The sequence below is a fragment of the Aulonocara stuartgranti genome, assembly GCF_965226115.1.
Source record: "Aulonocara stuartgranti genome assembly, chromosome: 19".
Taxonomy (NCBI): domain Eukaryota; kingdom Metazoa; phylum Chordata; class Actinopteri; order Cichliformes; family Cichlidae; genus Aulonocara; species Aulonocara stuartgranti.
This window is the reverse complement of record NC_138955.1, coordinates 12480648-12496760: the sequence shown is the minus strand read 5'-3', so window position 1 is coordinate 12496760 and position 16113 is coordinate 12480648. Positions and strand designations below refer to the sequence as shown.

Here is a 16113-nt window from a genome sequence, read left to right as displayed (position 1 = left end):
GCTTTCAACAATAGAGATTTTCTCCCTGCCATGAATTTGGTTGTATTTGGATCCTAGCACAGAAGAGGTATCAAAATAATAATAGCAGGCCTGTTTGATAAAAACTACATACATAAGCTGTGCGCCCAACTTCAAAATACCTTTGGCCTTCCTCAGAAAGACTTGTATATCTTCAAATTCATCACTATGTGTCACAGGATTCTCGCTTGCTTCCATAGAAAAAATTCAAGTTTACTTTAAAAAAAAAAAAAAAAAGGTTTTATTTTGGGTTTTTATAACATCCTGCAGAAATATGATAATCAATATTGGGAATGGTCTCAGTCAATGGGTCAATGGATGATTTACAGAAAGCCTATGGTGAGGACGATTAAAAAAAAAAAAAAAAAAAAAAAAAAGTAAACATGATAATATCATGTGGTCAGTGGTCACATATCTGTAAACCCCAACATCCATCAATTGTGTGCATCATTAACAATAAATCAGGGTTGTGATGGGCAGTCAATTTGGGGGAAAAAAAAAAAAAAAAAAAACAGAGAGAAAAAAAAAGTAAACATTAGGACAAACCTGCAGTAGCTCAAAGTAGTGCATACAGTGGTACACTGGGACCATCATCAGCTGGGGAAGGATATATTGCACAGCTTCTTTAAAGCCTTCTGTAACTGACTGCAGAAACAGAAAGAGAAAAATGAATAATAAGAACACTATGAACAGATTTGACCAACCAACATAACAGCAAATTTTCCACCTCAATACAAAAAGTCTTTTTCCCCCTAAACAGCATTTAACTCAGTAAATCTGTTTCAAAACAAAAACATTTTCCTATCCAGAAAAAAAAAAACCCCACAACATTTAGAAATGTGATATGCATTTATTCATATGTAAGTCACAGAGACGTTATTTTAAAGTGAAACTGAAAGTTGAGTGTTTATATTGCAGTTAGCTAAACCACCAAATAAGTTGTTGCTGGATGTGTTTAAACCTGTCTAAAGCTCGCCTTTCGTGCCTCCAGGATAAGCCAGTGTACAAGTGTATGGTTGTATTCAACTCAAATGATAAATGAATGACAAAAATTGATCATAAAAAAAAAAAAAAAAGACTAAAATGTCGGCCCTGACTAAAAATATTGTACAAAACGTACAGTCGGTCAGCAAAGACAGATAAAATGGGTACATCCCAGTCTGTTAATGTAAAATCAGCCCAAATGAGAGGGTACAGGGGGACCAGGGGGAGCAAGAAGCAGTTGATCAAGTAAGGCAGAGGTAACCAGAAAGGGAGGGGTGTCACAGTATCCTTTTAAAGCTCCTGTTCCCCAGATAGCCGAATCAGAATCAATACGCTCGTACTCAGACTCCTCTGCAGCGACCACAGTCTCTGCATGCAGGGAAGAAGTCTGGGGGAAGGGGGATCGTGTGCATTAGAGAAAGGCATCAGCTGCCTGATGCACCCAGATGGACAGCAAGGAAACAATGATCCAAGTTTAGATCATGTTATTGATACGTCAGCATCCTGCAGATTCACAAAGTGTACACGTGCTTTTTGTCACCGTTTTGAGACTCATCAGTTTCGAGATATAACGCTTACAGGGAACCTAAGGAATCCGTGTATTTATATTCATGTTTGTCACCCAATTCATGAGCATGTAGTTGACTTATTTCTGTCCAGAGTGGGTGCAATCACACAAATATAAAATAGAGAGAAATGGACTTTATGATTTACTGACTATTTTGTAACTTCTTCTGTAAATCTGATGTCATCAGAAATCTGGAAAAGGTGCTTACATGCCACAGGATCCTGCTTTCCACTGAAGCAATGCAGCTATGCAGGTATCACAAACCCAGTGTGAAACAAGAATTTTCATACACAACAGAAACCTCACAGATAAATAATATGCTAGCCCTGATCTAGATGCTTTCAGCGAAGATTCGACAACTTGGTGAGACTATTGATCTTAAGAGTCTTTAAAGAAAACAAAACTGGATTTCCATTTCTAATCATAATTTAAACTTATCATAAAGGGATATGCATCATTTTTGCTTTTGGCCCCCGACCCTCCTCTTCACCAGGAGAAAAAAAAAAAAAAGTCCTGCAGTGTAGCTGGCTGTTCTATTTTTAAAAGGCGATGTAATTTACCCACAATAGCAGACGCTGCAGAGTGCAGGGGCTGAGTGCTCGACAGACGCATCTGTCTGACAGAGAGGAGGGGCAGAAAGTCAAGAAGGGTGGAAAAAGAAAGATGAAGCACATGCTTTGAGACAAAAGCTGAAGAGGAGAACCAATGTGGCCACTGCCACAGGTTTGACTGGAACATGTGCCATTTCATCCAGGTGTCCACATAACTGAGCGTGCTGGATAAAGAAGGTAGAAAGAAGATGAGATGAGTAACTGGTTGGTGGAGAAACACCATTACACCATCTCCCGTTAGGACAACTGATGATCAACATGTATACATGTACACGTGCGCACGCACACACATCTCCGATTGTGCACTCGAGCAAAGTGGATTTGCAAGATCTCTTTCCATCAGATGCCGTAAGAGCTGAATGTCTTAGCTGCTGGGTTAACGAAAAGGCACAGCCATGTATCATTTCCTTAAATTTTGCTTCCAAAGGGGTCTTTATGAATCGTTCTCCAGGATTTCTGAAGGTCTCTCAAAGTCTTTCTTTGGACATTGGCTGAATTTTCACCTGCGTTCAGTCCAGTTCTTGTACCTGACCTTTTTTTTTTTTTCTTTTTTTTAAAAAAAGAGGATTTTTATTTTTGTTAAGCTGCTTAACACCGAGATATAATTCAAATAGCCCAAAAAAGGCTCAAGGGATAACTCATAACTCAAGGGATGAAAGAGTGTTGTGTATACACATAACAGAGAATTCTTTAAGTAATTTGTTACTAGGAGCCAATCACAAAAACACATCATTTGTTCCAGTTTCTAACAGTTTGACAAAAAAAAAAAAAAAAAAAAAAAAAAAAAGTATTTTTGCTCAAATAACAATGTGATTCCCAAAGAGCTATTAGCAGAAAACAGTGCTGTGGCAGTGTGCCATTATAAATTTTGAAGAAACTGGACAAGTAAGGTGAGAAGAGAAGTCGTCTCATGATGTCAACATCACTATCTACAGCAGATGAACACTACCTGAAAGTCATGTCCTTAAAAACAATTAATTAAAAAATAAAAAAGACCTGATAAAGAACCTGAGAGATTCATCTACTGTTCACTGAAGCCTCATCAGAAATGGTCTCAGAGGAAGGGTGGCTTCTACTGAGGCCACTGGATTGAAAATAAGTGGCAATATGATGGAATAACAAACACATGGAGGTGGGCAGGACAGAGAAACGTACCATCAGATTTTGCTACACCACACAATGCTTTCCAGAAAGTGTGATCTGTGTTTTTCAGCAATGCGAATGATCCCAAACACACCATCACTGCAACCCCAGAGCCTGGACAGCGTGGGATCATCTTGACAGCCAACATCCAAAGAAGGGCTTCTTCAAGAAGCCTGGAGAACCTATTTCAGAAGATTCCTTCTAATGGAGAAGCTGAAACTGAACCCCTTAGATTATGAATCTTAATTGCTATTTTCTGTTGACTGAACTGATTAATTGACTGATACGTTCTTACATATATAAATCGATATATACACTCAAGCAAAGACACTTTTTAGTTATGTGCTGCTGCTTTAGCTTGTGAAACAAAACAGTTCTTTGTTTTAAAAAAAAAAAAAGTCTTATCAATATGGTGCACAAATAAAGCTGTATTCATACAATACAGTTGTATTGTATGAACTCTCATACAATGAGTATATGGAAATAAACACCAGGTGTGAATAATCAGAAGACTGTGCCAGCACTCTAACTGTGGTTAGTCTAGCGGTTCACGAATAAACACAGCGAGGCCTCAAAATGAGGTACAGGCAAGGCTGCAGGGCACTCACTCAGCCAGACTTGGTTTCCTCACTGCCAACAAGATACAAATGAAGCCTAAAGGTAGATGATTCGTAACAAACAGAAATTTGACTAGAACAAAATTAGACACTTGTTTTGAAAAGCTTAAAAAAGAAGAACAGAAAACAGTCTCATTCTGCAAGTGGTGTTACAGTGACTCTGGAGCTCTGATGCTGCATCATGTGAGCACTCCACCTCACTGGGCTTTGGCCTGAGAAAACACCAGAAAATATTTAATCTTCAAAGGCTGCCAAACTGCACCCCACTGAGCATAATTCAATGCTATTCTTGTGAGGAATGTCCAAATAAAACAATGCAGCAGCAGCGAATAAACTGTACACAGGACGCTGGATATGTCATGACATGCACTCGGCGATATTAAGAGGAATTCCACCCGGCATGCAGGTTGACTTCAAAGCAGAACAGGAACAAATAATGAAACAATGTTTGCTGGGTATAAACTCAAAATGACCTACTTACACCTTCATATAAAAAAATAAAACATAAAAAAATAAAATACAGATTTTCCCTTTTTTATTTTACAGTATTTTTCAGTCTGTAAAGTTTATTTTTGGTACTGACAGAAAGAACTGATTCTCAGTTATAACAGCTGTAACCGTTAATTCTCGTACCTAGTGATAATACAAAGTCAAAGTAAATAAAACTCAAATGCACACTGTAACACAAGTTCCAAAAAGTTAGGACGTTTTGTAAATGGCAAATAAAAGAATGCAATGATTTGCAAATCTCATAAACCAACAGTAGAATATTAAAAAAAAATGTTTACACATGTTTACCACTGTGTAGCATCCCCTCTGCTTTTAACAACAGTCTGTAAACATCTGGGCACTGAGGAGAGCAGCTGCTTGACTCGTTGTCCCATTTCTGCCTGTAGAGGATTCCAGCACCTGGACTTATCTATGAAGCTATGCCATTACAGTAGCTCTAGCATGTGGCATTGCTGAAATATTAAAGGCCTTCCCTGAAAAAGATAATGTCTATACGGAAGCATACGTTGCTCTAAAACTTGTATATACTTTTTAGGGCTTATGCCCCCTTTCCAGATGTGCCAACTGCCGAATCCATCATCACTAATGCGCCCCACATGTTATCAGAGATGACACCTTTTGAACTGAGCCCTGATGTCAAGTCAGAAGCTCTTCTAATGCTTTAGTGAGGAAGAGACAGCATCCAAGTTTTCCCCCAAAAGAAACTTAAAATTTTTAAATTTTGAGGCACATTGTTCTGAAGTTGTTCCACGATTTGTCAATGCAGATTTATTTTTTAATACCCGATCGTTTTATTCACTTGTTACCAGTTGCAAAATGTAATTTTCTTTTCAGCACCGATTACATTTCTGTCCCTTTTTCACACCCGTCCCAGCTTTTGATTCATGTGGCTGCCATCAAATTCAAAATGAGCAAATATTTTCATGAAACAGTCCAATGGGCCCCATCTTTTGAATTGTGGATGTGAGGTTGTATAAATCTGACAGTATGTTTTTAAACCAAACAAATGTAGAGACCCGAGCGTCACCTTTCCAAACTCTTATGAAATCTCTTACCTGGAAGTAGAGGCCAACTGTTGGTCGTGCCATCAAGCTGTTGAAATGTGAATGAAATTCCCCGCCGAGGATGTCTTGAGACAAAGTCTCGTAGGGATCGAAGGCCTGCTCCTGCACACACATGCAGAATAATACAAGTCTTAAGAAAAACATCACAGAAAGACGGTGTCATATCTGAGTCATCAGCGCCGTCTCCATCATAACCACAAGTTACACAAAGTAGTTAATCAAGTAATGACTTACAGTAATAAGTGTTTTTACACAAACAGATGGGTTTCATTGGAATGTTCTTAGTTCTTAGAAAAGATCCTCAGTAATTAACCTTCTTTTCACCCATTTTGTTGTTTATTTGTGTGTGTTTCCGTTAACAGTCTCCTAAACTGCTGTCCTAATGTCCTCCTTAGAAATTCCTCATATCCTTTTGAATCCATTATTCTGATCAACAACTGCAAGATATACAAGCCCTAAAGTAACAGAGCAGCCCGAATGTTGATTCTACCTCCACCATATTTTACAATGGCTGGATGTTGTTTTTGTGTTAGTGTGCGGCGTCTTTTTTTTTTTTTTTCTCCTTTTTCTTTTTTTCTTTAGTCATAACACTATGGGTACCAGAAGTGTTGTGGTAAACCAACTTTCAAGTTGCTTTTCTCAAGAACACAATTTAAAAGTTTCTTTCTCAAGAAACCGATTTGAAAGTTGCTTTCCTGAGAAAGCAGTTTTTGCTAGGAACCAAGCTTCGTTTTCTTTATTTATATGGAGAAATACCTTTATAACCACTGGCCAAAGTAGCTTTTCAAGACGTCGTTAGCACAGCTTTTCGCTCAGCTTTTCCCAATATGTGATCGAATAAAACATAAAAACTAATTTTGTCTTATTAGTTAGATTTGTTGGTCTATGATTCTGACTTGGATAATAATGACAATTTTTTGAGCAATCAAATGAAGAAACTTAATTTAATTACAAACTTTTTCTCTTTCTGCAGTAAATCCTAGATTGACTTGATTAGTTTGCTGTTAATTATCCGTCAGAGAAATAATCTCTCAAAAACTAAGAATTATTTTTGTTTCTATATTTTCCTAAAACAAGAATGATGCACTCATGCTGACATGCTGGTTTAGAATGAACGGATTTCCAACAAATCTAATAAATTCAAGCCATGCATTACATTTTTTTAACAACCACATGACAACCCAACACAAAAACAAAGTACCAAAACTGTTTTTTGTACAGTTTATTGCATATTGTGTATTTCCCAACCATACTAGTAAAAGCTCAGACAATATTTGGCCCGCGCCAAATATTGTGAACTTGTGTGTTTTAAGATTTGAAAATCAGAGTGACTTCATACCTCCGCCAGATCTTCAAAGCAGCTGCCCACCAACGGATGAGGGCTGCCATCAGCAGTCATCTCAACAGCGTCCTCAATCAACCCGAGCAGCTTCACAGTCAACTCGTGGATGTCTAGGATGTTACTGAAAACCACCTCGACATCCTGCAACGACAGGACAACATGAGTGCCCGTTTCACTGTTGTGGTGTGAAACGAGTAGCTATGTTAAACTGCTGTGACTAAGGATTTTTATCCTCCAATGCTGAAACCACAAATAAGTGAAAGGTCTTTCTACGCTGGTACAAGGCACAGAAAGAGAGTCCACATGACGAGGTTATGCAGTTTGTTAACACATGGACATGAGGGGAAAAAAGGATAGAGTTACAAGATTATATGCATGACATTAAGATCCACTGGATGTCACACTAGAGCACCTTTATCTCAGACCAAAACAAACAGGCCACACTTCCGCCCTCCTTCCTTTTGTCTCTCACTTAAAACTTAGATGAGTTGTTTACAAGAGAACACAAAAAAAAAAACCCAAAAAGCCACAGCCATCTAACCACGCCAGCCCTGAAAATACATGAACGATTGTGATGTAATGTAACCCTGCCGGCACTGCCTTTTCCAGTCAACTTCTCTTTATTTGGGGGGGGGGGGGGAGCGCACACACACACACACACACACACACACACACACACACACCTCTTTAAGGAGGCTAAATCAGTTGACCAGAGTGCAAAAACATAACACAGTCAGAAGTAGAAGCAGAAGCTGTCTCAACATAATTGCATGTTCTGCATTCCACTGGGCCTCACAAAGTTGAATCCTCCTCACCCAAATGATACCACAAATTACCCAACCCAAAATATGCAAAGCCACAGCGACCCATTAAACTCGACTTTCCACACAGTTCTTCTCAAACTGTAAACAGTGTTTAATCCCTTCCCTTACCTATACATTTCCTCCTTTTTATTTTTAGGGAATTTAGAGCATTTAAAAAAAAAAAAAAAACACACCTGTTAGAATGGGTTGTCTGCTAGCTGGAAGGTTAACGGTTCAATTACAGGCTTCCCTAGTTCTGCATGTTGAATTATCCTTGGACAAAATGCTGGACTCAAAGTCCTTTTCTCATTCCTAAGATTAATTTTAATGTTTCAATGTCTCATTTGTCAGCCACTCCGGCCGCTTTTATGCTCACTGCTTACCCCCTGTCGCAGAGCGAGACAACATTTACATCATATCTGCGACTATGTGATGATGTTGCAGCAGCGTGCAAAGCAACCAATGTGGAAAAGTGTACAGCAAAGTATACTGGTGCTTTCATTGTCTGTGTAATTCACACCTCTGCCTATTCCTCAAAGCATTTATCTCAGTTGATTGGCTTGTGATCAAAAAGACCATGTCAAGTCAAACCACCCACCCTCAAGTAGCTTGTGCTGCTCTCCAGGCATGATATAATTCACCTATTCTGACTTTAGAGCTCATTTTAACCTGCAATCTAGTGTAATTGTCCATAGGCAGGAGTATGTTTTTTTTCCTGTATGGGGCTTCTACTCCTCAATGAGCTGATCCCATGGAATAGTAGACATTTCCCTTTTCTGAGGGCGACATGTCCTGATCTCTCTGAATCTGGGCCTAGATCTGCTCCCCAGAGGCACTGTGTATGGAGATCTGCATCAGACTGTTCTTGAACAGTGGCTACGCTATCAGGGACGATCAAAGCGCACAAGGTTGAGTTCATATCTCTGAAGACATTGTTAACAGTCTAAGCCTGTCAGTACCCCCTTCAAACACTAAGTCTACCCCCGAACAATCCAGGGCTTCACTGAAGCCTGACCTGGCATTTGTGTCTGGAGTTATTGGTTCATTTGTGCCTCTTGACAGCTGAAAAACATCTGAAAAACAAAAGGTTCAACATGCAGTCTCCTGTTTTTGTTTTGCATGCTTTTTTGGACAGGAGCTTTGAGCAGTGTTTTCAAGTTGTGCAGCATCAAGCTGGTCCTCACCACTCACCTTTTGTTTAAACTGAACAGCTTTCCTTAAAGTGTATCCCAAGCAGTGCAAATCACTGTGTCCTCACTTGGATAAAGGGGCTACTTGCTAACTTGAGACTTTAAAATGAGACATTGAAAATGCCAAGAATGACCACTTTAGGTTACATGCATAACCTCCGTTCTCAGAGTAACATGCGTAAGCTCGCCTCAGCCCTTCTTGTTGGGGAAATATGATAAGTGCTTACCTTGAGTAATGACTGCATAGTAGTTCAAGCCACTTAAGGGTTGGTGGTTCAGTCTGACATGGTCACCAGCCATTCAGAATTGGAATACTGAGGCAAATTCCTCTGAGAAATGTGAAGGGAGGCACATCCCACAGTAAGACATCTCACTCATGTTACTCTGAGAACTGTGGTTACGCAAGTAACCTAAAGTTCCTTTGGTTAGCCTTCTGTAAGAAGGATATGAATTGCTATTTAATGGCTGTTTACTGAGTAAGAGGGAGGAGAGACAAATCCCTTTGGGGTTGTGTCAGGAAGGGTATCCAACATTAAAACTGCCAAATCAACCCACTGTGACGATCCCTTGTGAATAAGGGAGCAGCTGAAAGTAGGTTTACTATATATGAGTCAGAGAGCATGGGTCATGCTTTGTGTGATGAAGAGGAACTGTAACCTTTTAAGGCCAAACATAATGACATGTTTCTTGTATGATGCTGATACTGACTGCCGATTATAGGACAGTGCATTGAGAAATGACAATACTTTTTTTAGATTATGATGCTTTATTCATTTTGACATAAAGTCATACTGTAAGCAAAGCAGTATTGATAGTCAATACTAAGCCTTAGTAGAAGAGACAGCCCAAAAAACACAAAAGTAGAAAAGAAAAATGATGAAAGGTATAAAAAGTATTTCACACTGCTTCATGACGCTGAGTACAAGTTAGCCGATTACAGAGTTTTAGTTGTAATCTTTAGATGATCTTAAGTTGGATTAGACTGAAATAGCTTTGATGAAAACCTAACTGTTTTCCAAGCTGGCTTTGCCCACCGCTCATTTTGTAAGCATAAGACTTGATCGTGTTCACTGAACAGTTTACTTTGTATTATAAAACACTGGTCAGTGATTAGATCAATCATTATGTTTAAATAAGTCGTAACCTGATTCTTTTTTGTCAAACTGAGAAATAAGCAATACTGACATGTGTATTTCTTTTAATTCAAGTTCCTCACCTCGTTTGTGAAAACTTTGGAGTGAAGGAAGTGTCTGCGGAACACTTTGACAATGAGGTCCAGCTCTCTCAGGTACTGCCGCTCCTCTGCGATTTCAAGCCTCACCAGGTCATCATACGTGAGCTCCCCCGAGGACAAGGGCTCCTCTGCACACTGCGACATCAACCCAATATCCTCCTCTTGGTCAAACATGTCCATCAACACCTGGAAACAGGTAGCAGTGACAACCAGTCAGTGTCATTCAAAAGAAATTCTTCTCTCCTAATCATGTTTGACAACTTTAGCTTCTCACTTTGTCTGCACACATGGACACTTTGATGTCCTGCTGGGTGATTTCAAAGTGCCGAATGTTGCCAACATAGTTTCCTGCCAGTTTCAGTATATCTGCTGATATGTATTCAAGCACTGCCACAATGTATAGGGACACATGGTAGTCCACTTTGTAGCCCAAAACCTCCTGTTGAAAGAAAAAAGGAAAACCCACAATGAGACATTAACTATAACACAGCAGTTCAAAGGGTTGAAAAATAAAAGCGAGGACAGCACTGAGGATGAACAGGACAGCGAGCTGTCAAGCATCCTTACCTTGAGCAGTGGATGTATTTTATCCACAGGAAGTAGTAAGGGGTGTCTTCTCCTGCGTTTCTCAATGGCTGACTGGGCATCTGCAATTGCCCACTTATCTATAGGGTGGGGGAAGGTTTTCTGGACGCGTTCCTGATTTAAGAGAAGAGGAAATGTTACTTTTCCTCATCAAGAATATGAGTACAAACATTAAGAAGGATGAACTTATATTAAAATAAAGTAAGTGTGTTTGAAATGCTTCTGTTGAATCATACGTTTCCTAAATGGAAAATGCCGGGACACCCAGTGGGAAAATTAGCTCACAATCTGTTTCATTGTTCTTCCTTACATCATTAATATCTACTTAGAAAATAAATACTACAAGAGATTGTAAAGGCCTTACGTCTACATCTTGCACAGTGCGAGGCTGGGCCACACACAGCATGTTGAGAAGCTGCAAGATCAGCTCCTCGATATACTGGAGGGCATCCTCCTTTGCTGTCAGGTTTGGGTGGACCTGCTTCTGTACCTGAAAGTTACAGAAAAACAAATAAGTGTCAGATATGGCAAAAATTTGTCAGTCACCATAATGTGGAGTGATATTATTTTTCATTCAGTAGGACAGAAAAAAAAGAAAAGAAAAAAAACCCCAACATGCTTCTGGCACTGTTGACATGACGTAAAGTGCAACTGTTTAATATATCAAAGTGATGTTAACATCTGGTATGATGCAGCTCAGCTGGCCTCACGCACAATTACATCAGCCTACAGTTACAATGACTGGCTGAATATAAACATTTTTTCTTTTTTTAACAAGGTGTTTATTCAGATTTTAGCCCACACACTAAATCTACTAGCTCAGTTTCATTCAACACTAACTTGAACATTACAACTCACTTGTACATTTAATTGGACAAAGCTTCTTCTTCTGATGTGAAACCACATAAGTTTTGTTTTCCTTCAGCTGAGTTAAACATGAAGCCCACAAATGACTAAGCTATGATTAGCCAGTGATGCTCACTGATACTCAGGCGTAAACACAATCATCATATGACTTTCTGCAGAAAATGAGACACAACTTTAGTATCAGGAAACATCTCACTTAACTGGCAACAAAAAGCATTTAATATACTGAAAAAGTTACCTAATGCAAGTTTTAATGAAACACTCTTTTTGCTGCTTCCAAGGGAGCTCAGACAAATGCATGTCTAAACTCATACTTACTATACTTAAAAACTATACTTTCTCTAAATTTAGTTTTGTACCTACATTTACGGGAAACTAGCCAACTCTGTCGACCCTATAAAACCACTGATGACTATGAGCTCATGCACAGCAGATGATAGAGTGACATCATAGCAGGAGAGGAGGTGTGTAGATGGCACCTGGCAAAAAACATTACAACTCTGAGGAATGTGATTGTGCCTGCAGTCCTCTACAGATCCATATAATTCTGCATTAGCCATTCCCAGAGAATAATCATAACTAAATATTTACAATGAAGTCTTAAATATTCAACTCCAGCTATTATGTATCTATACACTGAAAAACAAGTAAAAATGACTGCTTTTAAGGTTGGAAACAAATCTAAAAGACATACAAGCGATTAGGCTATGGCACACAAATCAACAAGTAAGATTCATAAGTTTCCTATAAAAAAATAAAATAAAATCAGGAATCAGCAATCGAACACACGAATACTTCTCCACAAAATTAACTGCAAGACAATAAGTCTTTTAAACAAGTATCATCTCAACTGAAAAGGATTTAGAGCTCTTTTCTGCAGATATATCAATTCACCCAGGTTTGCTCTGCAGCGGGACTCCTGAGGGTGCAACCAGCCTGACAGAAGGTGTGATTTTACATGCTGACAACAAAGAAGGTGTGGCTGCATCAGGTCTACTAATGGAAAGAGAGTAACACCACCGCCCCCAAAATACCCTCCAGCTACCCAAAAGTTGCCGTCATTTGGGCCGTGCCCTCTCACAGGAATGCTGTCAGTTGAGATACTATTATAGTATCCAAAGTAGTCTTGGAGGAGAAGGAGAAAAAAAAAAAAAAAAGTTGTGGCAGAAAACACGAGCAGAGAGGTGGATAGAAAATGAACCTGGTTTCTTACAAAGCCTGTTCACATGCTAGTGATGGAATTACCCTGGCATATAGTAAAAGTGATGAGTTATGATGACAAAACTTTGCCCCCGGATTAAGGAATGTGAGAGGACCGTTAAAAGGTCGATGCAGATCGCGCTTCATGCATTCCTCTTCTGTGACTTAACAGAGACTCAGCAAAAGCAGGATGTCCCCCGTCTCAAGTTTGACTTCATTTATTTGGGATAGAAAAATGATCAGAGAATAGAGGAGTACAGAAGTGTCTCTAGGGGATTATAAAAGACCCCTTTCTCAGCCCTCCTTTTAGTTTACATTCTGATTAACTGAATTCAGATGCTTTTCAAAACGAATGGAGCTGGAAAGTCTGAAGCTACAGCTTGGTCTCATTGAGGTTTCTGTACATCATTTCTGTTTTGATGCACACTCACAAGACCTAACAGTTAAAAATATCCCACACATATAGGCTCTACTCGGGAAAAAAAATACATATCAAAGCAGAAGTACGTTATGAGATAGATCCTTTTTAACCACAAATAGGCATTTGACCAAATTCCACAGGACACCAGGAGCTGTGAGTCACCACACTGAAACTACGGGGGTTTCCCCTGACTCCATTCACAGAATAGTTGGCCCGTTTCAGAGAGGCCCACATCCAACAAGTGTCGGCTATCTCCAACAATGTCGGGACGGGAAACATTGTAAGAAAAAGACATGAAACTGAATGCTATTTGAATAAAAACATAATAATTCAAAGACAATGCACAGAACTGGAACAGAGCTTAAGACGTAATCAAATAAACTGCTGCATACACCCGCAGTACAATACAAAAAGGATTTCAGTGTAAAATTCAGTAGGGTTACTAACTCATTTCAATTAACGGTCAATTTTCTACAAAACATAAGAAATAAAAATACATAAAAGTTCAGTGTGTTTGCGTTTCCTCTTTCACAACACAATAAATTTATTTTTCAATAGCTGCAGGTATGTCAGTTATTTTCTTACAATGTTGCTATATGCTAAATCTACACTGAAATGACACCAAGTGAATCTGTTTTCAACAAGGACATCTGACGAGAGGACTGACAGAGCGGTGGCATGTGCAGGTATGACTGTGGCTCAGTGTATTATTCACAGTACTGTTGCAACTTGATCCTAATGGGTAGTGGATGTAACAAGGTCTAATATAGTTGGCGGCGTACATCGAAGTAAACGCAAGCAAAGTGAAAGTAATCGAGTGGAAAAATGGCTGGGGAACTCCTGAATTTGAAATGCATTCAGCTCAACTCAGAGAATCTGCGACGCAGAGAAATTCTCAGGGTAGGAAAATCAACTGTTTAATCTGAGAAGCACCACAAAAGGTGTACACAAAACATGCTTCAGACTAGGGCTGTGCAATTATTCTAATTTTAATTTCAATGTCAGATTTGGCTTGCAGCAAATATTAAAGCAAGACGCTCGACATAAAGAGATTATTGTGGCGCATTCTGTTTTGCCTTTCAGCACATCTTTTTCCCCTTCTTCTGTCTTGGCCTATCCATAATAACCCTCTATAATTAAAGCTCAAGGAGCTATACCAAATAAAAATATGGCTTAAATCCTCTACAGTATTGGGGTAATTGTGTTAAAGTACTGCAGCTGTAATAATCTAGCAACCCTACTTTAGATGCAAAACTAAAAGATTAGTCAACATTATGAATTTTTATATATATACCCAATATTTCAAAGGCTGAAAAGCTAGTGCAAGCAATGCATTATCTTTTTAATAATACCTGTCATAATTTTTGTGCCATTTATCAAGCAAAAAATACCAAATATTCACCCTCACAGTATGAGTTGGGTGGTGGTGATGTTGCAGCTCATGGCCAACAAAGAAAAAGTTATCAACAATGTTTAGGTGGGTGGCAAATCACCCACATAAATGCCAGGAGTTCTTAGAAGAACATCATATTGCAAGGAAATCAACAGTTGCTCCCTTAAGGGGTCTGCCTCCATCTCAACCTATCCGTAGCCTCCTCGTCTGTCACACCAACCCCCAGCATGTCTTCCTTCACCACATCCATGAATCTTCTCTGTGGTCTTCCTCTCTTCTGCCTGTCAATGAGCTTCATCTTTTACATCCTTTGTCTTTCAATATTCTTCCTTTGGACACTACCAAGCTCCTTTGTCTCCAAAACACTCACCCTGAGCTATCTCTCTGATCAACTCATTTCTAATCTTGACCCTCCTGGTCACTCACAATAAAAAGCTTAACATCTTGAGCTCTGTCACTTTCAGCTCTGCCTCCTGTCTTTTTGTCAATTCCACCATCTGTAAGCCATCATAGGAAGTCTCAGTACCATCCTTTTCCCTCTTGATGCTAAAGTGCTACCAACTTTCAGTGGTCTTAATGTTTCTTTAAAATTTAAAGTAGGGTACAAGCTTACTAGATAGTTTCCAAATTAAAAATGATTTAATTGAGACCCAAAGGTGAGCCATGCTGTAGAAAAACATTCTTGGCCTTTCTGAGAGGAGTCTGGTTCATCATTAATAAAAATCAGTCAATAGAAACAGTTAATTAGATTGGTAGTTTACACCCAACTGCTACATGTAGGCAAAGACAATGAAATTAAAAGCACCTCGACCATATGTAAAGCTTCATGCACACACTCCTATGCCATGTTAAGGTGTTCAGTTTCATGGGTCAGCTCCATTAGGAGGGGAAAAGCTAGAGTACAGGAAGTCCCAGTGCTCACTCACTCTCACTTTCTCTCTTCCAACCCCCCCTTCTGCTCGCTCTCCACCCGCACAGAACAAAGCCTCCAGGGAGAGCAGCTCATAGCAGTAGGCTGAGAGATATTAATGTGCATGTACAAGGAGGCAGCAGCAGCAGCAGCAGCAGGTTCATGCTACACACAGACTGGACAGGCTGGTCCAAAAGGAGAGGGATTCAGAGGCACACAAAACCCACTCAGTGTCTACATGCCTGCCAGGAATTTTAAACACAGACTGACTGGTTTGATGAGGAGAACTAGCACATAAGTTAGCGAAAATGTTGTCCAACAATCATTTGACAGGGTTTCCACCAGAAAAGTATTCAAACCTGGAGGCTGCAGTTGGGTGGGGTTGGTTCAATTTAATGTTACATAGGATTAATGCAAAGCTACTTTAACAGTAATCATTAATTGTGTGGCGACACAGAGAAACAAGAAAGCTGTGTATGTGAAGTTCTACCGAGGAGGGAGGAGCGATTATTGCCAGTATGTGCGTGAAATTATATTTAACTGTGTTTATATGCAGGAATAAATGATTTAGACTATTGGTGTCAAACATAAAGGACCAGGGGCCAAAATCTGCCCACGAAAGACTTTATTTCAGCCGACTGGACAGCTTTGGA

The 16113-nt window shown here is 39.4% G+C and overlaps 1 protein-coding gene across 1 annotated transcript in view; it reads right to left on the bottom strand.

The window, feature by feature from the left end:
* sos2 (son of sevenless homolog 2) overlaps positions 1-16113 on the bottom strand; it is a 40872-nt gene that overhangs the window by 12718 nt on the left and 12041 nt on the right. Inside the window, exons 2-8 of the mRNA XM_082516965.1 lie at positions 11034-11159; positions 10652-10783; positions 10359-10523; positions 10067-10270; positions 6855-6998; positions 5507-5617; positions 565-663 (exon numbers count right to left, since the gene is read on the bottom strand). Of these exons, the coding sequence (XP_082373091.1) occupies positions 565-663; positions 5507-5617; positions 6855-6998; positions 10067-10270; positions 10359-10523; positions 10652-10783; positions 11034-11159 (981 nt within the window). The remainder of the gene's footprint in view (positions 1-564; positions 664-5506; positions 5618-6854; positions 6999-10066; positions 10271-10358; positions 10524-10651; positions 10784-11033; positions 11160-16113) is intronic.